Source organism: Polypterus senegalus, chromosome 16 (genome assembly GCF_016835505.1).
Source record: "Polypterus senegalus isolate Bchr_013 chromosome 16, ASM1683550v1, whole genome shotgun sequence".
NCBI classification, from domain to species: domain Eukaryota; kingdom Metazoa; phylum Chordata; class Cladistia; order Polypteriformes; family Polypteridae; genus Polypterus; species Polypterus senegalus.
The window spans coordinates 17,336,341-17,363,607 of record NC_053169.1 but is presented as its reverse complement, the minus strand read 5'-3'; the positions used below and the strand labels follow the sequence as shown (position 1 = coordinate 17,363,607).

General features: G+C 42.1%; 1 protein-coding gene across 11 annotated transcripts in view; it reads right to left on the bottom strand.

Annotated features, from left to right (window-relative positions):
* Positions 1-27,267, bottom strand: part of ltbp1 (latent transforming growth factor beta binding protein 1) — a 432,727-nt gene that overhangs the window by 90,278 nt on the left and 315,182 nt on the right. For 9 of the 11 annotated variants that reach the window (XM_039738103.1, XM_039738107.1, XM_039738101.1 and 6 more), the window contains 2 exons: positions 25,774-25,902; positions 4,439-4,567 (listed from right to left, as the gene is read on the bottom strand). In XM_039738103.1, the coding sequence (XP_039594037.1) occupies positions 4,439-4,567; positions 25,774-25,902 (258 nt within the window). The remainder of the gene's footprint in view (positions 1-4,438; positions 4,568-25,773; positions 25,903-27,267) is intronic. The other 2 variants (XM_039738108.1, XM_039738112.1) reach the window with 1 other exon arrangement.

The window sequence follows — 27,267 nt, the reverse complement described above, 5'->3', positions numbered from 1 at the left end:
ATCAACATTCAACACGTGGACGCTCTCCAGCATCACGTATTCTTCACAACAGCTTTACTTGGATCATCAGTGTGGTAGTAAACTTACCACTTCATACCGAAATGTGAATTCAGACGGTGATGAGGACAGCATGTCATTGTTTTGGGTTTTGGAAGAGCCCATTGTCAATAATGTGAAGTACAGTAGTTCAGTGGCACTGTCTCAAACATTTATTAATCATCTTAAAAATGGAGTTTGCACAAAACTAAAACATGTTATTGACTGTGAGAAGTTTTGTTGGAAGAACGCAAATGAAATTGCACACCAAATTGGAGTGCGGTCAGTGAGAGTGGTGCAGACCTTTTTAATGCAAGTGAAGGCTTCACTGTCAGCTGAGAGCTCGGCACTCCTGAGAGACATGTTCAATGAACGGACTCATCCACCTGAGGATCCTCATTTTCCTACACTTTTGGTGTCTCCTGTGGGTGACTGGACAACGGCGGAGCAGAGCAAATTTCTTTCGGTGGAGAGGCTGATGGACCTGCCTTTGCCAACAGCTACAGGGAAACAAATGTACTGGCTGTGCGTAAAAGTGAGACATCGAGACTCCCTGAGGACGGTAACACACACTCCATGGAGGAGAAAGATCGACTGCACAGAATTCTCAGAGCCAGCCTGGAGGTCGCTATACAATCCACCATTGACCAGTAGGGTGGGCGATTTACAGTGGAGGGTCTTACATGGGATCTTAGCTGTGAACTCCTTCTTGTCAATTATTACACCTGGGGTGTCTGACAGTTGTTGTTTCTGTGGGGAAAGAGAGACTGTGTTTCACTGCTTTATGTTTTGTCCAAGGCTTGAGCCTTTGTTTAATTTAATAGAGAGGCTTGTTGGGGGATTGGAAATGGAGTACACTAGGGTGGGCTTTCTGTTTGGTTTTAAAAAAACTAAACGAAACATAGATAATGTGAATTTGGCAAACTTTATTATGGGGCAAAGTAAATTAGCTATTTGGAAAACGAGAAAGCACAAAATTGAAGGGAATGGTCTGCAAGATCCAATTGTGCTTTTTAAAATACTGTGCATTAGTCGCATTTTGATTGATTTTAATTTTTACAAATTCACAAAGAATATGGACAAGTTTAAAACAATATGGTGTGTGAATAGTGTACTGTGTGACTGTGATAATGAGGAACTGCGGTTTGTTTTTTAGGGGTTTTGTTGGTTCAGTAAACACAACTTTTCTATCTATCTATCTATCATTATATAGTGCCTTTCTATCTATCTATCTATCTATCTATCTATCTATCTATCTATCTATCTATCTATCATTATATAGTGCCTTTCTATCTATCATTATATAGTGCCTTTCTATCTATCATTATATAGTGCCTATCTATCTATCTATCTATCTATCTATCTATCTATCTATCTATCTATCTATCTATCTATCATTATATAGTGCCTTTCTATCTATCTATCTATCTATCTATCTATCTATCTATCTATCTATCATTATCTAGTGCCTTTCTATCTATCTATCTATCTATCTATCTATCTATCTATCTATCTTTCTACCTATCATTATATAGTGCCTTTCTATCTATCTATCTGTCTATCTATCTCTCATTATATAGTGCCTTTCTATCTATCATTATATAGTGCCTATCTATCTATCATTATATAGTGTCTTTCTATCTATCTATCTATCTATCTATCTATCTATCATTATATAGTATCTATCTATCTATCTATCTATCTATCTATCTATCTATCTTTCTATCTATCATTATATAGTGCCTTTCTATCTATCTATCTATCTATCTATCTATCTATCTATCTATCTATCATTATATAGTGTCTATCTATCTATCTATCTATCTATCTATCTATCTATCTTTCTATCTATCATTATATAGTGCCTTTCTATCTATCATTATATAGTGCCTTTCTATCTATCTATCTATCTGTCTATCTATCTATCTATCTATCTACATGCAATCACCACATACACAGATCAGAAATGTATCTCAGTTCCCTAGAGCTGTAACTAACCTCATCATAAGCCATACAAAAATGCAAATATGTTTCTCTCATTTTTATTTTCTAAATTCAGATTATACTGGCCACTTGCTTATAAACATGAAGGTTCAAAACAAACTTAATCACCAAAAATTCTGGCATCATCTTTGTAGCAGTTTGATTTCTCCAGATGTTTTGTCAGTTTCAGACATTCCTGGAAACTAACGACCATGTCACATAGTTCAGGGCTGTGCTGCATATACAACGTTAACACAGTGAAAACCAATGATAAGGACAAACATCAATTGTACTTAAAATTATTTGAACCTTGAAAGACGGGTTATAGAAATCAGTTCACTTATAGCTCATAATATCTGTGTCCACAGCTATCCTATTCATCACAAAAAGCAGAGGTTGACCCTTAGTGTGAATGGCATTAGTGCTTTTAAATGATCATGGAATTCACTTTTGCACATTATGACCAATAATATAAAAAAGTTGTAATTGGGGGCACCTCCTCCAAAGATTCAGTCTGGGATGTCACAAAATCATTAGAAAAGTGTTCTGTTTATAAAAATGCAAGTATTGCCAGACTCCATCAGTTTATTATTTGAACCTGCAATCGCTCCATCCTGAGTATGTAGGCCCTCCAACCTGCAGGGGAACAACTTGGGGGTTGGTGGCAGACTTGGCACTCCAGCCACCATAAAAAACCTCCCACTGGTTCTACTCCATCTGAACTGGTGTGGTGCTGAGGTGTCACCCGTCGCATGGCTGCACTCAGGTCCTAATCTGTGATCCTGAGTTGGCGCATCGTGTGGTGCTGAGGTGCCACCCTGTGCCCTGTATCAGCGCCTGCTCCTAACCTCTCTCTCTCTCTGTCTGTGGATGGGACCACCCTGATGTCACTGTCCTCAGCCTGAGGAGCAGGTCCTTCAGCATTTCATTGACTGATGTTTTCAGAGTATTTTTTTTTATTGTGAGTTGCTCCCCAGGATTCTGAATGTTTCGCTTCTGTTTTGTGTTTTTTGAACATTGGATTTTGCATTGGGAATTGTTTGATTTGGGTTGCCCTTTTTAGGTATGCATGTGTTGCTGTTTTTGTTCTACACTGGAGTATTTAAAATAAGATTTTCATTTATAAGGATACCTTGTTGGACTTGTTTCTTAAGCCAACTTTTTTTTTACAGCTGTTCTTTGCTTTAAGAGGCATTTTGATTCATTTTTGAACTTCTGAAGCCAAATGTCCTTTTTGGGCACTGATTCACAACCACCACATTCTAGTACACTGATGGCGAAACTGTTGGTCTGCTTTGACCATCCATCTCGCGGCCTTTAATCATTAACAAGAGCCAGAAGTACAGGGTGGTCCAGATCTAATTATGCAGATCCAGATCGTCTGGATGACTTTGATTTATGTGGGAACAAATCCAGTTCGGCATGAAGACGATTCTTCATGTCGTCAGTTCGCACACTTCTCAATGGTCCACGATTTTTCAGCTGACTTTCTATGTAATAAACTTAATAAGTTATAGCGTAATGAAAATTGCATAATTAGATCTGGACCACCCTATACTTGAACTCCTCTACTTGGGTCAACTGTGTTCTCCTTACCTGGAGGGAGCAGGCTACTCTCTCTTTTTTTCCAGAAGAAGGCTCTACCTTTGTGCTTTAAGATGCTAATTCTCAATCCGATCACATCATACTTAGCTATGGAATGCTCCAGGGTGTGTTGGAGACCACAGATTGATGTGGTCAAGAGGGCCAAATAATTTGTAAGCAGTAGATTTGCAGAGATGCATTACTTAAATCCCCAAACTTGATAACTCCCTGAGCCCAACCTGTACCTTAATGTCTTGTGTCCATGTAAGTAGCAAACAGAAGTGAATCGTGATGGAACCTTGGTGGAGCTCATCGCCTGCACTGAACTAACTTGTAATCGTGGAACTGCTTTATCTGGGAAATCTGGGACCTCATGGTCTTGTAGTACCTTCTACATGATATTACAGAGTCCATGGTTATGAGCTTTTCCCAGGTCCTCCAAACACATATAAAAAGGATTAGTAAGCTCTCATGACCTCTGAAATATGACCCTGTAATTGGACTAAGCAAGTTTAGATAATATATGGCATTTGATTAAATATGGAGTGAAGAAAGTGTACTGTACAAAATGAGAAACTCTGTAGAAGAGACTTTACAAAATAAAGCTTTACTTCTACTTAACATATTTAGGCCCATTTTAATGAATTCTCCTTAGAAGTGATACATCTGTAGTTATTAAAAACGGCTGCTGCCTCACCTGCCCCTGATGTTTCCATATGCAAACTGCACCAAATGCTTAGTGGAATCAAAACTGTTTTAAAATTCATACTATAATGAGCTCTCATCACAGCAGCTTTGCTCCGTTTCAGTTACTGTGTGGCACTCCAACACTCACCCACACAGCCACGGTCATCATGAGAGTCCTGAAACCCCTGGTCACAGAGGCAGCGGAATGAGCCAACAGTGTTTTCACAGAACCCGTGGCTGCCACACAAAGTGTTGTTTGCCGCACACTCATCGACATCTGCAAACGAAACATTACACAAAACTGTAAGGTTAATGTCTCCTTGAGATTTACATTTGCTTTTTTGTGTGGGACCATTCAGGAGCTAGATCCTTTTGGACACCAGGATGAAAGCTGGAAGCCACATTAGAGACATGGTGAAGACAAGGAAAAAAAAAAAGTAAGCAAAGGCAAAGCAGAGAGGGTGTGGGTGAGCATCGCCAAATAGAAAGTGCTGATATGAGAGGGATAATGAAGTCGCTTTATGAAGTGTATCCAAATTGGACTGGACTGCCAATACTGATGATCTGTGCAAGAGAGGACAGAGCCGACTATACTTCATTAGAAGGCTGCCGTCCTTCAACATCTGTAATAAGATGCTGTAGATGTTCTATCAGACGGTTGTGGCGAGCGCCCCCTTCTACGCAGTGGTGTGCTGGGGAGGCAGCATGAAAAAGAAGGATGTCTCACGCCTGGACAGACTGGTGAGGAAGGCATGGAGCTGAACAGTTTGACATCCATGGCAGAGCGACGGGCGCTGAGCAGACTCCTGTCAATCAGGGAGAATCCACTGAACAGGATCATCTCCAGACAGAGGAGCAGCTTCAGTGACAGACTGCTGTCACCATCCTGCTCCACTGACAGACTGAGGAGACCCCACACTATGTGACTCTTCAATTCCACCCGGGGGGTAAACGTTAACATTATACAAAGTTATTGTCTTGTTATACCTGCATTGTTATCACTCTTTAATTTAATATTGTTTTTTATCAGTATGCTGCTGCTGCTGGAGTATGGGAATTTCCCCTTGGGATTAATAAAGTGTTTATCTATCTATCTATCTATCTATCTATCTATCTATCTATCTATCTATCTATCTATCTATCTATCTATCTATCTATCTATCTATCTATCTATCTATCTATCTATCTATCTATCATCATATAGTGCCTTTTGCTTATCTATCTATCTATCATATAGCGCCTCCAGGACTACAGGACCGGATGTGGGTCTGCACCCACCCTGGATCACGTGGGGGTTGCCTTCCGGGTTGTTTTGGGGGCCACGGGTACAGGGCATGGAAGCCCTACCCTGTAGGGGCCCGTGGTCACCACCAGGAGGCGCCCCAGTGCCTTGGGGACCTGTTACCCCAGCACTTCCGCCACACCAGGAAGTGCTGGGGGGAAGATTTATGACGGCGCCCGGAGAGCAGCCGGGAGGACAGCTGGCACTTCCGCCACGCTGGGGCGTGGCCAGAAGATTATTGCCGGGAACACCGGGTGCTCATCCGGGTCCTCTATAAAAAGGGCCGTCTCCATTCATTCGAGGCTGGAGTCGGGTGGAAGGAGGACGAAGCAGAAGAGAGTGGAGGCGGCCCGAAGAAAGGCATTGTGGCCAGGACTTTGTGTTGGGGTTCGTTTGTGCACTGAACTGGGTCTGAGTGACCTTTGAACTGGGGTCTTAGTGACCAAATTATTGTAAATAATTCTGTAAATAAACGTGTGGTGGTTCTTAAACAAGATGTCCGCCTGTCTGTGTCCGGGGAAGGTTCACACTATCTATCTATCTATCTATCTATCTATCTATCTATCTATCTATCATATAGTGCCTTTTGCTTATCTATCTATCTATCTATCTATCATATAATATCTATCTATCTATCTATCTATCTATCTATCTATCTATCTATCTATCTATCTATCTATCTATCTATCTATCAATCAATCAATGAGCTCATCTTTGAGCCAGTAGAACTGTCTGTGGTGCCTGCTCCTCACTAATGACAATGAGGTGCCATTAATGTGCTAGATAGTATACTACTATGTGCTTGGTATTCCTAAACACTAGGGGGCACCATCTGTTGCTATCAAACATTTAACCATTGCCACCCTGTAGATTCCAAACTGTCCTATGCTACATAATGTGCTCATTCTACTGAAGCCTTCCTTGTATTTGAGAAGACATTAATGCATACGTTGAACTCCACTGAAAAGATGTTTTGGAATAATTTCCCTTGTTTTTTTAGGTCCTTCTTAAATTTGTACTTAATAACTTCTTGAGAAATCTATTAAGAAAATATAGCTGAAAAACATTAGCTTTTAAAAATACAATTTGAACTCACAGTATCACCGCCACATAACCAACCCCTTGACAGAAAGCTACAGAACACTGCTGTCTATGTAAAGAAATATGGAGTTTCAATTGGGGATGTCAAGGTTAATGACAGAGGAAGAGATCAAATGTACCAGCAATACAATACAACAGAGAGTGCAGACTAATTATAGTGCCTATAAACAGTATTCACCCTGGGGTGCTTTCTATCTGCGGTGGGTTGGCACCCTGCCCAGGATTGGTTCCTGCCTTGTGCCCTGTGTTGGCTGGGATTGGCTCCAGCAGACCCTCGTGACCCTGTATTCGGATTCAGCGGGTTAGAAAATGGATGGCTGGATGGTTATCTTTCTATTATGATAAAAAAAATCCTGGGACAAGATGAGACTTTTTAGCCTGGGACGAGACGTGACTTCTTCAGAGAGATACTTTCACATCCCGCGAGACGAGACTTTGTGCCAAGAGATTTAACCACGCCTGGGGCTGGATATAAAAGACAAAGAGTAGACAACAAAGTAGAACGTTGTAAAGAATTAAAAAACATTGGCACGATACACATGCAGAGCAGGTTAGAGATAATGAAAGTACTAAAATTCGAAAGTCTCAAAAAATGATAGTAATGATTGCATTAGCTCAAATAAATGGAAATTATTATTCGTTGAAATAACGTAACAGCGAAAAGAGATCAAATGTATTGTCCAGATCTAAACTTTAAGTCGGTGACTTGTAGATCGTCTAATTCGTGTTGACTTCAGGGAAAAGTAGTGTTTCTTCCCAATGAGGAGGCGAATCTGCGAGAATTAAAAGATTTGTTGTTTGGTGAAAGTGAAATCCACATACGTGAGCGGCAGAGACATGAAGTGACTGGTGCGTAGTGCAGGCCGGGGTGTTGGACCTGACATTGACATGTACTCTAATAATATGTAAGCCATGTTACTAAATTTTTATTTTCATTAAATTTTATTTCTAAGCATGTCGTCAAATTTTAAGTTGTGTCTAAACAACAGTGTAGAGATTACGTTTGGCAACAATTTACAAAGAGTTCATATCATAGGCTCATAGCAAGTAACGAGCCGCGTACTCATCACAAATTTTAAGAAAATTACAATGAATAACGGGTCGATGGGCTCGACCTTGTCACCTCACTCATTGATGGATGTCCAGGCCGGTTTTGAACCCAGTCCACTCCTGGTGATGCCCCCTATGACACAGGTGTTTGTTTCTTTGGTGTTCTTCACCAAACATTTTATCTGGGATACTAACAAAGTTAGAGTGAGAATTTCAGGTGAAAATGGTCAGGAATTAGAGAACATTCTTACTTGCTGAATGTCAAATATAAGATTCTCTTTTCACTTACTATGTAAATTGTCAGAGTTTAACAAATTGAAATAAATATTAAAAAAACAAATGTGTGTTCTACTAAATCTATACTAAAAGGTCCAGAGAAGAGCGACTAGGCTGACTCAGGGCTACAGGGGTTGAATTATGAGGAAAGATTAAAAGAGCTGAGCCTTTACAGTTTAAGCAAAAGAAGATTAAGAGGTGACATGATTGAAGTGTTTAAAATTATGAAGGGAATTAGTACAGTGGATCAAGACTTGTATTTTAAAATGAGTTCATCAAGAATACGGGGACACAGTTGGAAACTTGTTAAGGGGAAATTTCGCACGAACATTAGGAAGTTTTTCTTTACACAAAGAACGATAGACACTTGGAATAAGCTACCAAGTAGTGTGGTAGACAGTAAGACGTTAGGGACTTTCAAAACTCGACTTGATGTTTTCTTGGAGGAAACAAGTGGATAGGAATGGCGGGCTTTGTGGGGCTGAATGGCCTGTTCTCTCCTAGAGTGTTCTAATGTTCTAAATGACCTGCCAGACCTGCCAAACTCTGGAATCAGCATTTCAGAACATTTCAGCCTAGTTTTACTCCTCATTAAAGACATAAATAGGATTTGGATTATGTTGTACCAGTAACAGCGTACTGCACGATAACATGAATACACTTGACTTGACCATTCCTAGTTCTTATCCTCTTTCTTTTTATGTTTAGCATTCGTTTGCTCAGAGGTTGATGTCTTTGCTCCTTCCTGAGCAGCTCTTTTTTTCTCTCCACACTAGCGGCCCGCTTCTTCTCTTCTTCTGTTGGCATCTGTTTGCGTTAAAACCGATCAAGTCAGTTTTTGTGTTGCACTTACTTAGTACGTTTTCCTAAGTTTTCACTTAAGTTGGCACTTAAGTCTTCAATTTGCTTCAAGAAAGATTTAAGATACAAAGAGGTTTAGGAAGTGACAGCGAAGGTGGTAGGATGAGAAAGGCACCCGTACGCATGCGCTGCACGGACACCCTGCTGCCCGCTGCCGGGAGTTGATTCTACAATAAAATAAAATAAAAATAAAAAAGAGTAATAAAAATCATCACCCTGAAAGCGGATAGTAGACGACACGTAGTATATGTGTACTAAATTTCAGGTCAATCGGTCAAACGGTTTGCGAGCTACAGGTGATTTAAAATCCTGGACAGATAAACGGATAGCCACGGTAGCGTATTGTATATGAACCAGTAACGGCGCACTGCATAAATACGCTTGACTTGAGCATTCGAAGTTTTCATCCTCTTTCTTTCTCTGTACGTTTAGCATTCGTTTGCTCAGAGGTTGATGCGCTTGCTGCCTTCTGAGCAGCTGGTTTTCTCCACCCTAGCGCCCGCTTGTTATCTTCTTTCGTCGGCATCTTTCCGCTTTAAATCTGATTAGGTCCGTGTTTGTGTTTCAATTACGTAGTACATTTTATTTAATTTGTCACTTAAGAGGGCAATTAGATCTTCAATCAGCCACAGGAATGATTTAGGATAAGATGAGAATGACGCCCGTACGCATGCGCGGCCGCCCAGCTGCCCGCTGCCGAGAGTTCATTCTACAATAAAATAAAATAAAAATAAAAAGAACAAAAACCTTGGAGATCAATCATCACCCCGAAAGCGAATAGTAGAGGTCACGTAGTATATGTGTAACAAATTTCAAGTCAATCGGTCAAACGGTTTTGCGAGCTACAGGTGATTTAAAATCCTGGACAGATAAACGGATAGGCACGGTAGCGTATTGTATATGAACCAGTAACGGCGCACTGCATAAATACGCTTGACTTGAGCATTCGAAGTTTTCATCCTCTTTCTTTCTCTGTACGTTTAGCATTCGTTTGCTCAGAGGTTGATGCGCTTGCTGCCTTCTGAGCAGCTGGTTTTCTCCACCCTAGCGGCCCGCTTGTTATCTTCTTTCGTCGGCATCTTTCCGCGTTAAATCTGATTAAGTTCATTTTTGTGTTGCAATTACTTAGTATGTTTTCTTTAATTTTTCACTTAAGCTGGAGCTTAAGTCTTCAATCTGCCTCAAGAATGATTAGCGAAGGTGGTAGGGAATGAGAACGGCGCCCATTCGCATGTGCCACACGGCCACCATGCTGCGCGCTGCCGAGAGTTGATTCTACAATAAAATAAAATACAAAAATAAAATGAGTAATAAAAACCATCACCCTGAAAGCGGATAGTAGACGTCACGCAGTATATGTGCACCAAATTTCAGGTCAATCGGTGAAACGGTTTGCGAGCTACAGGTGATTTAAAATCCTGGACAGGCAAACGAACAGCCACGGTGGCGCATTATATAAGAAGATATTTAACGGGAATTGTTAGAGTTAAAGAGTTCAGCATGTAAAATGATCCAAGTTAAAATTAAAAAATTACTTAAAAAGTTAAACTTAATAACTTAACTTAAATAACATAATAAAGAAAGTTAAAAAAAAAAACCTTTTATTATTATTTATTTCTTTTTTATTTTAGGCTTAAGCTGCTCCGTTAGCTCAAAATGTATTCATTTCTTGGTGTTTTCTTCACCATTCAGGCTGAGACCACAGAAGGGCTTACAGTTAAACCTGAATGTCTATAGTTTTTATTTAAACAGTATTATTTCTGAAAACACATACATGCATGCCACAGAAAAATATTTAGCCCATAAATTAATATCAAATTATGAAAAAAAATGAGTCTAGGCACAGACTTATTTTGAAAAATGAATGCCTTGTGAAGAAGTTGTGCACTTTGCAGTGATATAAGGGAGCAGTATGGCTCTGTCAACCACACAGGCACAACACTGAGTTATGACTACTAGTGATTAACTGCATCAATTTAAACCGAGCTGATACTTCTACAAATGGGCATCCTGACAGGGATTAATGAATGAAAAATGTTTGCAGCCTCTGTTTTCAATTTATAACAAACTGTCGCCATAACATATTGTAACTTAAATCTTAACATCGTCTTACACCAATGTCTTGCTCACTGAGCTGTGACAAAGCCCTGAGAAAGTTCATTGTATTTGTGCCAAAGCAGAAATCTCATTAAGCTATTGAGCAGTGGCGTTGCTTTCAATTTCTTCCACATAACATAATGTATAAGGTTCTGTTTTTTCGTTGCTGTAAATGAATGTTGAGTTTAGGGCTGTATGCTTTGTGTTATTAATAGATTACAAGGTAAAAACAATCTACATATAATAAAGCAGAAGTGTTTTAATTTAGGACTGGGAATCGATTAAAAAATTAATCGCTTAAATATATGTCATTAATAACATTTAACATCCATCCATCCCGCTGAATCTGAACACAGGGGTCTGCTGGAGCCAATCCCAGCCAACACAGGGCACAAGGCAGGAACCAATCCTGGGCAGGGTGCCAACCCACCGCGCCCGATTTAGAATCGCCAATCCACCTAACCAGCATGTCTTTGGACTGTGGGAGGAAACCCACGCAGACACGGGGAGAACATGCAAACTCCACGCAGGGAGGACCCGGGAAGCGAACCCGGGACTCCTAACTGTGAGGCAGCAGCGCTACCACTGCACCAAATGTAATTATAAAATGAATACATAAATCATGAAGTAAATGCACCCTGAATCACAAATTTAATGCAGAATCACCACAAAGGAATTTAAAAAAAATGAATGGCATAGTTTAAACTTGACCAATGACCTTAAACCTGAACTTTTAACAAATACAACGTGAGCAGGTACAACCTGAATTTGAACGCCTTTCTAAAAGGCAAGTTGAAAAGAAGGCAAAAAGAAAATGCGACCAATGTATTAATGATCAAATTGACTTAACATATGAGACACAGACGTGTCAAAGTAAAATTAAACGATCAAGACAAGTGTTAACTTTGAATACACTGCGAAAGTTAATTAATTTTTAAACTGATAGAATATGCTTCTTTAAAACTCCGTAAATACCATCCTCAGTTGTTCATCACTGTCAACGACTTAATAATTGTAGTCTACACAAGTGTTTTTCAACTGGTGAGACGTGGGAATAACAGTTGTGGTGTATGGCCGGCCGTTCATCCCGGCCAATACCCCCAAGCCACCAGGTGGAGCCCTCCCTCCAGTATGGAGGTGCCCCGAAGACCAGCAGGGCATCATGGACATTGGAGTCTTTATGCACAGCCCTGCTAGACACCATGGGGGCCACTAGGAGACGCTGCAGGGAGGAAAGACGATTATCTGCCTTACGCCCCGAAAGTACCTCCGAGTCACATGGACAAGGGGAATGACATGCTTCCGGGGTGAAGAAAAGGACTTTTGATCTGACCCGGAAGTGATAGAAGATCACATGGACTGGGGAATTGGAACACTTCCGGGTCAGGGAGGATAAAAGGATTGTGGGAGCTCCCAGACGGAGAGCTGAGCTGGGTGGAAGGGTGGCAACGCGTCTGGGAGTGGTGGATTGGTTTATTGTGATTACTGTATTGGTGAATTTAGTGAGTATTGTGGAGAGGAGGGTGCTTTGTGCACTGTGCAGAATAAATATAGTGTACTGCTGGACTTTTATCTGGTGTCTGGCATATTGGATAAGGGTTCAAGGGAGCAATAGCGCCCCCAATCTGTCACACAGTATAGTGCCCCTAGGTCCAGACCTGAGAGAAACCCACTCCTCAGGTGGTCGAGAGCTGTCAAGGAGGATGAGACTACTGGAGGAGATGACATAAAAACACAGCTCCGCGATCGCTGCTTTATAGACAGTTTAGCACGTGTATAGACTTAACGCTTTTGTGGTTGGTAGAATCGTGGTGTGCCTTGGAATTTTTTTAGTTACAAAAAGTGTGCCACCACAGAAGAACGGTTGGAAAACACTGCTCTACCTACACCTTTGCTCCTGGCACACAAAAAAAAAAGGTCTCCATAGCTTTTATCTTGCTTAAAATCTGACACCGTGCATTACTTAGGTGATTATATATTGTGTTCTTTACATAAATTAGCAAAGATACTGGAATAATGGGTAGGGATAATCATTACACTTCTGTTTCCTCGAATTTTATTATATTAGTGCAGTCAACACAGTAAGCTACTTGGCAGGCAGGAGAGTTAAACACAAGGGTACTAGAGACTGATTTTACTTTTAGTGCCACTCAAAGATAACTTATTTAGCGCTTACGTGATATGACTTTGATTCTATCTCCTTACAGGAACATGAAATGAAAAGTAAAAGAGAGAGCGTCTTTTTTTTCTTTGCAGCTTTTCTCTAGCTTTGCACCCGGACTGCCATAAACCCCCCCTCATTCCCTGCACCTTGTCAGTAAGTGTAAATGAAGAAAATGAACACCAGTGCTACGTATTGACATGTGGCATATCACTGTGAACCACGTAATACAAAATGTTAAACCTTTAAATTAAAATATTATTACACAACATTTTTAAAGGTAGTATATAAATTTAAGGGTGGCACAATGGTGCAGTGGGTAGCGCTGCCGCCTCGCAGTAAGGAGACCTGTGTCGGTGTGTGTGTGCCCTGCGGGAGGCTGGCGCCCTGTCCGAGGTTTGTTCCTGCCTTGCGCCCTGTGCTGGCTGGGATTGGCTCCAGCAGACCCCCGTGGCTCTGTGTTAGGATATAGCGGGTTGGACAATGACTGACTGTTTGCTTAAATCCTGTTATACTGGTGTTTTATATTTCATTTCTTCTGGTCTTTTCACGCTGTATTTCCTTGATTTTTATCTTCTTGATTGTTTTTTTTATTTTTAAGATTCTCTTTATTTAGTTGCTCTTTGGTTTGACACTTCAGCAAGATTTGTGTGTTTTATCTTTATCATTTCATCCCTAGGTTGGCACGGTGGCGCAGTGGGTGGCGCTGCTGCCTCGCAGTAAGGAGACCCGGGTTCGCTTCCTGGGTCCTCCCTGCGTGGAGTTTCCATGTTCTCCCCGTGTCTGCGTGGGTTTCCTCCCACAGTCCAAGGACATGCAGGTGAGGTGCATTGGTGGTCCTAAATTGTCCCTGGTGTGTGTGTGCCCTGCAGTGAGCTGGCGCCCTGCCCGGGGTTTGTTTCCCGCCTTGCACCTTGTGCTGTCTGGGATTGACTCCAGCAGACCCCCGTGACCCTATAGTTAGGATATAGCGGCTTGGATAATGGATGGATGGATATATAAATACAGAACTGGATGTGTATATAATTCTTTATGGACACACTTAACTTTTTTGAATTATTGTTTTCTAAGGTTACAAAAAAAAAAAAGGACATGATGACCAAAGCACTTGCCTTGTTGCCGGCGCTGGATGCGACAATATATTTTAACACTTTAAACAGGCCGTATTAATGAGCAAAAATGAACGCCTAGTCTTTAAATAATGTGCAATTTAAATGTTGCCTCTTTCTCTTATTCGTTTGCTTTCTGATCACAGTCCTTTATCAGGGATGAAATATCCATAAATTAAACTACAACATATATTTAGTATTTTTACATTAAGATAAAGGGGGACGTTTCATACATAAATTCATATTTTATCTCAGGTTAAAGAGTAATCAAGCAGTCCCCCTTAAAATCTGTTTTACACAGTTTGGACAACAAGTGGAAGTGGTAGGCTTATTGAGTGAAAATGGCATTCCTTTACTGGAGAGCTGCTGGTCTATTGGCTATCTGTGTTTCACTAATGTCTGGTTAAGAAAACAGGCAACAACTAAAACTTCAATGCAGCTGCTAAAAACTAAAATGGACAATTAAGCCCAAGAAAACATTGATTTAGTAGTAAACAAAAGGGTTCTAATTGAGAAACTGGCTCACGTGTAAAATATCTGCAGCCACTGTGGACCTCCAGCATTGCAATTGAGGACCTCTGAAGTACAATGTTACTGCAATTTGTCTTTGAGGAATGAAAGCGCTAACAAGGCACAGAGTTAAACACCAAGTTTCATTATCAGCAAGGACTGAGATATAATAAGGAAACTGGTTGGGATGAAAACCTGTGGCCACTGCGGCCCTCCGGGACCCTGATTAAGGACCCCTGGCCAAGATGTTTAATCAAATTTGATTTTGCTTAATCTCCAACCTGAGAGTTTTTCTCTCGAGGTGAATTAGTGTATTTTTTGATATATTATTCTCTTGCTTTCTTATCACAGTCCTTTATCAGCGATGACATAACCCTAAATTAATCTACAACACATATTTAGTACCAGTAACGGCGCACTGCACGACATCGTGCAGTGAATACACTTGACCTGAGCATTCCTAGTTCTCATCCTCTTTCTCTGTACGTTGATCATTCGTTTGCTCAGAGGTTGACGCATTTGCTCCTTCCTGAGCAGCTCTTCTTTTCTCCACACTTGCGGCCGCTTCTTCTCTTCTTCCGTCGACATCTTTTCACGTTAAAACTGATCAAGTCGGCGTTTGTGTTGCAATTACTTAGTACGTTTTCCTTAATTTTTCACTTAAGCTGGCACTTAAGTCTTCAATCTGCCTCAAAAATGATTTAAGATATGAAGAGATAGAGGAAGTGACGGTGAAGGTGGTAGGGGTGAGAACGGCGCCCGTACACATGCGCCGCACGGCCACCCTGCTGCCAGCTGCCGAGAGTTGATTCTACAATAAAATAAAATAAAAAGGGGAATAACCTTGGAGGTCAATCATCACCCCGAAAGCGGGCAGTAGACGTCACGTAGTATATGTGTACCAAATTTCACGTCAATCGGTCAAACGGTTTGAGCGCTACAGGTGATTTAAAATCGTGGACAGACAAACAAACAGCCACGGTAGCGTATTATGTATAAAGATTTTTACATTAAGATAAAGGGGGACGTTTCATACATAAATTCATATTTTATTTCAGGTTAAAGAGTAATCAAGCAGGCCCCCTTAAAATCCGTTTTACACAGTTTGGACAACAAGTGGAAGTGGTATTCAAATTACACACCGCTGGCTATAAGAACCCCTGAGACCCACCAATCCATAGGGGCTGCTATCCTGTTTGATGTTGGAGTTTCCAGGTTATAATGGGCCTCTGGATGTTCTAATGATGTTTCTGGCCATCACAAACCAATGGTGTCACAGTGGCATTGCTGTGAAAACTTTATCAAGCTATTCGTCAAAGCAAGGATATTTATGTCAGAGTGTACGGCGAGAGAACATACAATAGCGCCACGCTTCCACAGAAAAATCCAGCCCAGCCTTGGTACTGTCCTTTTGCTACAAACAGGATTCCAAAAAAGTTGGGACACTAAACAAATTGTGAATAAAAACTGAATGCAATGATGTGGAGATGGCAAATGTCAATATTTTATTTGTAATAGAACGTAGATGACAGATCAAACGTTTAATCCGAGTAAATGTATCATTTTAAAGGAAAAATATGTTGATTCAAAATTTCACGGTGTCAACAAATCCCAAAAAAGTTGGGACAAGTAGCAATAAGAGGCTGGAAAAAGTAAATTTGAGCATAACGAAGAGCTGGAAGACCAATAAACACTAATTAGGTCAATTGGCAACATGATTGGGTATAAAAAGAGCTTCTCAGAGTGGCAGTGTCTCTCAGAAGCCAAGATGGGTAGAGGATCACCAATTCCCACAATGTTGCACAGAAAGATAGTGGAGCAATATCAGAAAGGTGTTACCCAGCGAAAAATTGCAAAGACTTTGCATCTATCATCATCAACTGTGCATAACATCATCCGAAGATTCAGAGAATCTGGAACAATCTCTGTGCGTAAGGGTCAAGGCCGTAAAACCATACTGGATGCCCGTGATCTCCGGCCCTTAAACGACACTGCACCACAAACAGGAATGCTACTGTAAAGGAAATCACAGAATGGGCTCAGGAATACTTCCAGAAACCATTGTCAGTGAACACAATCCACCGTGCCATCCACCGTTGCCAGCTGAAACTCTACAGTGCAAAGAAGAAGCCATTTCTAAACAAGATCCACAAGCCAGGGATCATTTAAAATGGAGTGTGGCAAAATGGAAGACTGTTCTGTGGTCAGACGAGTCATGATTCGAAGTTCTTTTGGAAATCTGGGACGCCATGTCATCCGGACCAAAGAGGACAAGGACAACCCAAGTTGTTATCAACGCTCAGTTCAGAAGCCTGCATCTCTGATGGTATGGGGTTGCATGAGTGCGTGTGGCATGGGCAGCTTGCATGTCTGGAAAGGCACCATCAATGCAGAAAAATATATTCAGGTTCTAGAACAACATATGCTCCCATCCAGACGTCATCTCTTTCAGGGAAGACCCTGCATTTTTCAACAAGATAATGCCAGACCACATTCTGCATCAATCACAACATCATGGCTGAGTAGGAGAAGGATCCGGGTACTGAAATGGCCAGTCTGCAGTCCAGATCTTTCACCTATAGAGAACATTTGGCGCATCATAAAGAGGAAGGTGCGACAAAGAAGGCCCAAGACGATTGAACAGTTAGAGGCCTGTATTAGACAAGAATGGGAGAGCATTCCTATTTCTAAACTTGAGAAACTGGTCTCCTCGGTCCCCAGACGTCTGTTGAGTGTTGTAAGAAGAAGGGGAGATGCCACACAGTGGTGAAAATGGCCTTGTCCCAACTTTTTTGGGATTTGTTGACACCATGAAATTCTGAATCAACATATTTTTCCCTTAAAATGATACATTTTCTCAGTTTAAACTTTTGTTCCGTGATTTATGTTCTATTCTGAATAAAATATTAGAAGTTGGCACCTCCACATCATTGCATTCAGTTTTTATTCACGATTTGTATAGTGTCCCAACTTTTTTGGAATCTGGTTTGTAGATTTTTCTACTTATTTGCAATGTTTTTGGGGAGAATTTAAGTGAGAGACTCTCAGCTATGTGAAGGATCTTGCAGAACAGCCACTAATCTGTGTAGAAAAGCACAGAAATGGAAAATGTCATTAAGAAATGAGCTTCAGTTTAGGAGGAGAGCTAATGCATTTTTCATTATTACAATTGGAATGGCGCCATATCATTTTTATACAAGCAGGTGAAGGAACACTCTGAAATAATGCGTCCTAATGGGCTCTTCATTAAAAAAGTCTCTTAGTATTATATGTGCAGTAACTTAAAGCCTCATAATTTAATCAATATTTAGATGAGGGGTCCTCAATCACGGTCCTGGAGGGCCGCAGTGGCTACAGGTTTTCCTTCCAGGTAGTTTCCTAATTAGAAGACAGTCGTTGCTGATAATGAAACTTGGTATTGTACTATTTGGCCTGTTCGTTGCTTTCATTCATCCATCCCATCCATTACCCAACGTGCTATATATCCTAACTACAAGGTCACGGGGTTTCTGCTGGAGCCAATCCCAGCCAACACAGGGTGCAAGGCAGGAAGCAAACCCCGGGCAGGGTGCCAGTCCACCACCGGGCGCGCACGCACACACCTACACACACCAGGCACACACTGGGGACAATTTAGAATCAGCAGTAAAGCTAACCTGCATGTCTTTGGACTGTGGGAGGAAACCCAAGCAGACACAGGGAGAACATGCAAACTCCACGCAGGGAGGACCCGGGAAGCGAACCCGAGACATCAGCGCTACCCACTGCACCACCGTGCCGCCCTGCTTTCATTCATCCAAGAGAAATTTGAATTGCACTTTAGCGTCTCCTTCTCTGAGTATATTAGCCATGTGTTTTGTGGACCAGAACAGATTGAAACTTAACGCTCCTTCCAATTCCTCCCTCATTTATTTCTGGTGTGCCCCCTGGATGCCACAAGTATCAATTCAGGGGCAAAAAAGGTAAATTTATCCATTTAAAATGAAATCTGTTACGCAATAAAGTGTGCAGAAAGCGAAGGGGTCTGAATACAGTACTTTGTTAATCCACTGTTATCCAGGTGTCAAAGGTGTCTTAAAAACTGTAGCCTTCAAGTTTTAAAGTTTTCCCCATTTGAGATATAACAAAAGCTGTATTCCTGCCTAGCCACTTGTTCTCTCCGATGACCTAATGAGTTTTCGCCTTGTGCTTGCTGACACCTGATCTGATAATGAGCACTTACTTGGCACCACATTGGCAGCCATTCCAGAGCACAAGCTAACTAGCTTGCATGACATCTCTGAAACTAAGCGAAACAGAATTACACCAAATACTTCTCTCTGTCTAGACAGCCTGCTCAAAGACCCCGTTCTTATTTTTTTCCACTTTTTTAATTTTTTTTTTTTTTTTATAACAGCAGGAAAGGGCATTTATATCCTTAATCGCCTAGTAAAACTGACTGGCGATGGGCATGTCCTTTGGCATCGACGGCCAGTGGAAAATATAAAAGCTGTCCCAGATGTAAAGCTGATTGAACATGACTTCACAAAAAATACAGCATCTGTACAGTTTGCCAAGTAAGCAATTTACATCATAGAACTCCATAGAAATTGAGGCAGTTCATAAGCGCTGTTGAAAGGATTCGCTTTTTACAGTCCTGTTGGTGGTTCATTTATGGGCATTACGATCAATCAGTCAATCAATCAGTCAGGTTTTAGGATGTATCCTTTTACAAGTCTCGCAACAGCTAGTCTGCCTTTCCTGAGGCAGGAAAGTTCATTTTTGTGAGCACTTTTGTTTTTTTAATTTGTCTTTTTGATGGGTAAGTCACTAAAAAAATCAAAGAAATCTGCCTAGTAATTTACTTTTATGAGACTGGTTGAGGTAATGTCATTTGCACAGTTTGAGATGTTTTAGAGATTCATGTGCTTCTAATTCATTAGCTTCCTTCCTTAGGGATTCATTTATGAATTAAGTTGTTTTTGGCAATGGGCAACACAGGGGTACAGTGGTTAGTGAGGCTGCCTCACATCTCCAGCTTTTGTTTCTGGTCTGGTCAAATTCCTTGTGGTGTATTCTTCAGTTTTTCTAGTACTGGACTGAAGTACCATCTGGGGATGGCTCATCAGCATGTGGTGCTGCTTGGATATGATTTAGCCAAGTTTAGTTTTGGGCTACTGGAGCTCCACATACAATATGTGATTTGTCATGGATGTGTGCACAGAGACTTCCTAAAAGGCGTGGGTAAGCCCACCAATGCCATTCCAAAGCAAGAGGGGGAGCTGCTGCTGCTGCTGCTAAATTGATCTCCTGTTTTACCTCTGCAGCCCCAGCCAACCTAGCCCCGCCTCCAGTTCCAAACCCCGCCTCTTCCAGTCTCCGACCAATTTAAGCAGGTGGCCTACAGAGGGACGTCATCATTCTTGGACCTGCTACTATTTGAAACAGGCCTCTTAATAGCACGTCTTTCTGTTATACAAGTGCCTCGACACTACAGTATGTTTCTTTTTGTTATTATTTCTACTGAGCTAATGTAGGACAATTTCTGTTATTAAACGGGGCAGTCCGGCTTGATACCCTGAACCCTCGCACCCTTGTATTGTAAATCCTTCACAGATTAAGCGGGTCTTTGTTTTTTTGAATGGGTGTCTGATTTTTCATTATCTGTATGCAACATACGGTAATTCTAGTTTATTTGAATTGTTACGACCTAATCTAGATCTATTGCTTGGTAAACTAATTTTGTTTTCTTTAATTTGGTGCAGATGACTTAATTGAGTCCTGCCCTAATTACCTACCTATTGAGCTGCCCACTGTTATTAAATCACCTGGATTTGTGGGATATAAAAAGAAGCTTGTTTGGGTTTGAAGGTAAAGAGAGAGTGTGACAGGAGAAGGATTTGGGTTTAACAGAGCAAGTTATGGAGACTTGGACTTGGACGGTCTGGCTTTGGCCTTTTTTTCTTGTTGCTTGTTCAAAGAAATGTAATTGTTGTAAGCTAGCCATCCAGGTGATACATGTGGATGGTGTATGTCTAACTGTGTAAACTTTGTTTACCTAGAAAGCTAAGTTATTGTCGTCCTTCTGCCTTGTTTCTGTTTTTTGTGCAACGGTCTCCCTTCTATTTTGTGAGGTTTTCTCTTTGAAAATTAACCGTGAAGCCGATTACAGAAGCTGATCGTTCCTAGACATTTTTAAGAGGTAAGTGCCGCGAGACTTGAAATGCGCGTCATATTGCTCTTTTACGGATGCTGGAAGAGCCTACGAAACACCAGGGGTGACCAATTTGGTTTCACTTTGAAGCCAGTCATGCCTGCATTAAAGGGAACCTAAAGATACGTGTCTGGCTGTTTTGTTGCACCAGCAGGAGTAGAGTATGTAGGGCTTGTGTGGCTTTGGAGTCCCATCATTTGTGGTCCAGTGTAAAAGTTAATGGTCAAGATTCCTCAAATGAGCTTAAAGCCAGAATTAAACAAATACGTCGCTTAAAGCCAGAAGTAAACGAACATGTTCTTGGTGTTGACCAACATGTCTCTTCTCAATTAAATGTGGAGTTTTAACTGTGAAGCCGATTACAGATGCTGAGCGTTACTAGACATTTTAAAGAGATAAGTGCTGTGTGACTTGAAACGCGCATCTCCATTGATGCTGGAAGAACCTACAAATGACCAGTTTGGTTTCACTTGGAAGCCAGTCATGCCTGCATTAAAGGGAACCTAAAGATACGTGTCTGGCTGTTTTGTTACACCAGTAGGAGTAGAGTATGTAGGGCTTGTGTGGCTTTGGAGTCCCATCACATGCGGTCCAGTTTAAGAGTTAATGGTCGAGATTCCTCAAAAGAGCTTAAAGCCAGAAGTAAACAAAGACGTTCCTGGCGTTGACCAACGTGCCTCCTCTTAATTAAGTGTGAAGTTTGTATTTTTTATAGCTGGTTTACTTTTTTTGGTTTTGTTTTGTCTCCCCCTCGCTCTCACTTATGTGCGGCCTACTTGTACTGTATACCCCTATGCCTTTAGTAGGCCGTAACAGAATTCAATCAAAAACTCACTGGCTTTAACCTCATATGCCAAACCATTTTACCTCATAGTCTGGTTCTTTGTGATGACAGACTATGATAGATCCCGATACCAAATAAGGATACGCTATACTCATACAAAGTCATCTTGTATAGCTAACAGGCTTGGGTAGATTTGTGGCAGTTTAATGTCAGTAAATATAAATTATTACATGTAGGATGTAAAAATGTTAGGTTTGAATACATAATGCTGGGCCGTCTTAAGAGCATCATAGGTCCCCAGGAAAAGTAGTGTGCTGGAGCCCCTGTTTTGATAGCAAAACAGAAACATACATAGGCATCAGAAACATTGTGGGCCCCAGGCCAGTGCCCATACGTTAAGTTGGCTCTGACAATGGAAGTTCTGAAAACTGAAAGTACACCTAATGAGAAGGACCTAGGAGTCATGGTGGATTGTAGATGGCACTATCTACAATACATTCACACAGCGTGCAGAAGCGATCAAGAAAGCTAACAGGATGTTAGGTTATATTTCATGTGTGGGGAACAAATCAAGGGAGAGTTGTATAACCCACTAGTTATTAGTATTGTGTGCAGTTTTGGTCTCCGCATTACAAAAAAAGACATAGCAGCACTAGAGAAAGTCCAGAGAAGAGCGACAGGGCTGAAACTGGGACTGAACGGTATGAGCTATGAGGAGAGACTAAAAGAGCTGAACATTTATAGTTTAGGCAAACAGGTCAAGAGGACAGGATTGAAGTGTTTAAAATTAGGAAAGATATTAGCACAGTAGATCCCAGCTGTTATTGTAAAGTATATTCTGCAACAACAACATGGGGAACATGAATGTAAACTTGTTAAGAGCAGATTCCGCACAAATGTTAGAAAGTCAAACATATTGTATATGACTGTCTATAAAGCAAAATACAAACCTCAGCAGGCAGATTGTACTTGATTACAGACGGGCAACCCTGTTCATATTCTTTTAAGTATTGGGACACTTGGAGGACCTTTCCACTGAGAGGAGGTACTTTGGATGGTCTGTGCCTTTTTGAAGGTTACCATATTTCTTACACCTCTTTCTTTTTATTTTTTTGCTTGTAACTTTTCTTGTCCTAAAGGTTTGCTGCCTCTCAGTCTCCTCAGCCAGGTTATCTCTCTTGCTCCTTCTGCTACGCACGCTTTGCAAATTCTTTCACAAACATCTACTTCTTAATGACATCTGTGGTGTTATGGGTCCACAGCTCACTGAGCAAAGGCCGTTTTTAAATAATCACCGCACCCGAGGCGGCTTCGTGAGGGGGGGCGATGTTGTGGCGAGCCGCAGGGCAGTCGTCGATGTGGGCGATGTGTGCACAGGTGAGGAACTGCCCACATTCGTGATTGCTCCCGTGGCTAATGCTACAGCTGTGATGGCCCCTCACGTTTTAAAAAGAAGCGCGAGTCGGTTGTGGAGGATGAAAATAAGAACGAGATGAGAAAAGGAAAGAAAGGAAAAGAGAGGACGGAGGTTACGGTAAGCGAGTGTGGAAGCAGGCGGTGCCGGAGAGAGACAGACACGCGGTGCGTGCGTGTGGTGAGCGCACGATCGAGGGCAGCTGTAGGGAAGCTGGGTGTTAGGCCAACACCCAGACGTTTGAGTTGATGTTGCTCCCGCTGAGTGACCAGGTAGCGGGAGTGACAAGGTGAAAGCGGCGAGCCGCAGAAGGCCGCGGAAAGGCAGTGGAAGTCGGGAGGCTTGGGGGTGGAGTCCCCAATGTGCGTCCTGGTCATTGGTGGACATCAAGTCTCGGGGACTGGGATGAGTGCCAGACCGAAGCCAGGGATCGGGAGGTCTCCAGTCTCGCGAAAGTGTAAGAGGAGGGCAGCTGCAGAGAGCGTCTTGCCTGCTGCTAAGCCCAAACGGGATAAGCAGGTGAGACGCTAACAGAAACGTTACACCGGATTTGTTGTTGTTTTTAAGACTGCTTCCATGAGAAGATTTTTAACCTCTCGTTTTAAAGGATTGTTTTTTCTTAATATTTTAACCTCCACGTTTTACCTTTTTATGGATTATTTAATGAAGAACTTTGAAACTGCACTATTTATGGAACACTGTTTTGATTGTTTCTTTTAATAAAAGCACTGTTGCACTTTCAACCATCCCCTTGCTCAGATGCTCAATTTGCCTCCATTGACTGGCTCACTCGGTTTCATTATCGACGGTGTTGGGTTCAAGGGTATCCCAAACAGCCATGGGAGCGTGGAGCCAGAACCCACATCGTCACAACATCCCCTCAGCTTACCCTTCAAATTGCTGGGACACCAGTTTCAAAAATATGACATTTATACAAAAAATGTGGTTGATGGCAGAGGCTGTTTGCAATTTTTCATTATAGGGCACCATTTTACTGAGATGATGCAATAACTGAAGGCTCAGCCACACAAAGTTGATAAGCTTGCACTCACAGCTGACTAATGGACTCTGTTAATAACCACACCATGCCACTACATAGATGAAGGCTGACAGATGAAATTAGTGGTACCCAACATTTTTTAGTAAGATATTGTGATGGACGCCAGCGATCTTGCCCGGACGGGACACCCTTTTAGGGAGAAGACCAGGGGAATAGACATGTCAGCAACAGTACTTTCTCTGGGTCACGAGAAGGCAGCCGCCCTGGTTTGTATCAGGGTCATGGGTTTGGGGCTTAGAAGCCCAACCACCAGGGGGCGCCTGGACAGTTCCGGAGCCTGGGTCTGCTGAGCTTCCGCCACACCCGGAAGTGCTGCCGGAAATTGATCGAGGAACAGCTGGAGCACTTCCAGGTGGGGTATAAAAGAGGCCGCCTCGGGGAGCCAGAGTCGGGAGGAGTAGGTCGGAGCTTGCGAGTGAGGGGTGGAGGTGGCAGAAGAAAGGACTGAGTTTATTGGGGTTCGTGCATTGTGTTGTGCCAAAAGTAGTAAACGTGCTTGTTTGGGGACATTGAGTCTCATTGTCTGTCTGTAGCCGGGCTGATCTTCTACAAAATACTGTAAAATTTTACTGAGAATTTAGGGTAACTGTTAATTTTGCATCTTGCAGTCAATGACAGATTTAATTTGTATTTTAATCCCGGTGAGAGGCTACCTGAGCACACCCAGAAATTCTCTACCATCAGAGTAGGGGTCCTGAATTTCTGGCTTGATGCTTAAACTGGCTGTATGGGTGACATTATGCTACTGTTTCTAAACATAAAACACATTTCACTAAAGTAAAAAGGCAGCAGCACGTTTTCACTTTAATTTAAAATACATTTTTACATGCATAAACCTTTCTGGGAAATGCATCCTTGTGTTATTTTCTATGATATTAGGTAGCTTGTGTCTTTTTAACAATTGGGCTTAAGTTTTTAAAATCAAATGTAATCGATATTTACATTCCTATCCCAGAGAAAAAAAAATCTAAAGATGGGAGAGAACGTGAATGTGTCAAAACGGAGCCTGGTATAAAACCGAGTGGCTATGAGACTGGCAGTGCTAACCACATCACACAGTGCCACCCGACTCTGGTTTTGACCAAATTACACATTAACGCTTTTGATGGCAATAATGTAGGCAAAGAAATCTGGGAATGGAAGGTGTGTAAGTTGAAGTTAGTCAACATCTGCTTCATGGCATTCAGCTACAACAAGCTGGATTGGTTAGGGAGAACTTGCTTGCCCCACTGGAGTACAGAACACAAGAGGCGATTTCAGTATATCAGCCATATTTAACACGACTCCAGGAGAAAGAGCAGAAAATTCTTAGATAGCATATCATGCATATGCAGAGTAAACTGGTTTCCCGTCCCAAAATCCTGAGTGCAAATCTAACAAACAACACATTTAATTCTAGTTTGGAAACAAAGCTGGCCGTATTAGTTTGAACTGGGCTAAACAGGCAGGGAGGTACACTTTTAGTTTACAAAGATGATTCTTAGATGAAACAGAAATAGCTAAAGAATGATATGCTGAATTGTGAACACAGCACAGTCGATAGTTAGTAAGCATACAAATAGGAAAAAAGCAAATGTTACCTTACCTTCACAAGTCTGCCCATGAGCAGACACAAGGAAGCCTTGTTCACAAACGCAGCTGAAGGAGCCTTCATTGTTGACACATTCCCCATGAGGCTGGCACAACTCTTCATCAGACGAGCACTCGTCGATGTCTGCAATGACAGAGATAACGCCTGACAGTGTTAGGGAGACTGGTCAGATCAGATGTAAGGTAGACGGGGACTACAGGAGTAGGGTGCTTGAAGAGAAATTGTCATGATGGGCTGCACAAAGATCCTTATAAATAATGCGCTACCGCGGTTGTGAGGGAGTGTCAGTTACGGCACTACAGCCATGTGGCACCATTACCCGAGGGTGATCCGGCTCGTAAGATTCTCATTGTTCGGGACCAAGCCAAGGGGTCGCCCACGTAACACCTGGCTGCGGCAGATAGAGGGTCATTTCCGGAGGGTGGGACTGGACCACGTGTCTGCCTGGTGGGCTGCCAGCCAACCAGGATCCCAAGTTGATTCGTCGTGTAGTGGGTGCGACAACACGCTGTACCAGTGCATGCTCCCCAACTTGACAACCTGATGGCACAAACAGTCAGACAAAGGTCCCTGTGATTGAACTGATGTAATGTCCTGAGAAGATGCTCACGGATATCGCAGGTGATGTGGCAGCTGCAGAAGCATCATGGCTGGTGTGGCATGATGTCATGGCCACAGCTTGCTATCTTTCCTGAGACAGATTTTACACTTTGTATCCAAAAGCTGCAGTTGAGGAGTGATAGTCAATTGCAGCCGCTATCTCGCTGATGACCCAGGATGTAATACAAGAAAGTCCTGCCTTGTGGTAAAAACTTATGTGAAATCATCTCCTTTAAGCACTTTCTTAAAACTCTCTTACATGCCCGCTGTTATTCAAATACAGTACTTTATTTATTGAGACCACTGCTGAGATGTAAATGTAGTACCTCTTGCCCGTGTACACCCTTTCATTCTATAACACACATTACCAATAACTGCAACACCACCAGGCTCAGAGGTGAACACCCCCAGGGGGTGAAATTTACTGATCAGTTGCATCAATGGCCATTGTTTACATAAATTTGGCCTGTTGCTCAGGTCAGATCAGGTTAGGTTAGGTTGGGGAGCATGCACTGGTACAGCGTGGTGTTGCACCCAACACATGATGAAACAGCTCCTGGTTAGCATCCCTAGGTGGACATGTGGTCTATCTGCTGCAGCCAGATGTTACGTGGGCCTCTCCTTGGCTTAATTCAGGCACTCAGGTCCTCAATGATGAGGATCTTGTGAGCCGGATCATACTCGGGGGATCGCTTCACATGGGTGTAGTGGCGTAACTGATGCTCCCTCACAATGTAGGTAATGTGCCTCATTCGGGACTTCATGAGCAACACAAAGTCAACCCAGTGGTACCCAAGGATTCTCTGAAGAGACACAGCATGAAGGAGTCCAGTCTTCAGCTAAAGTCACTGAATAGCGTTTCACAAACAGGAAGCACCAGGACTCTAA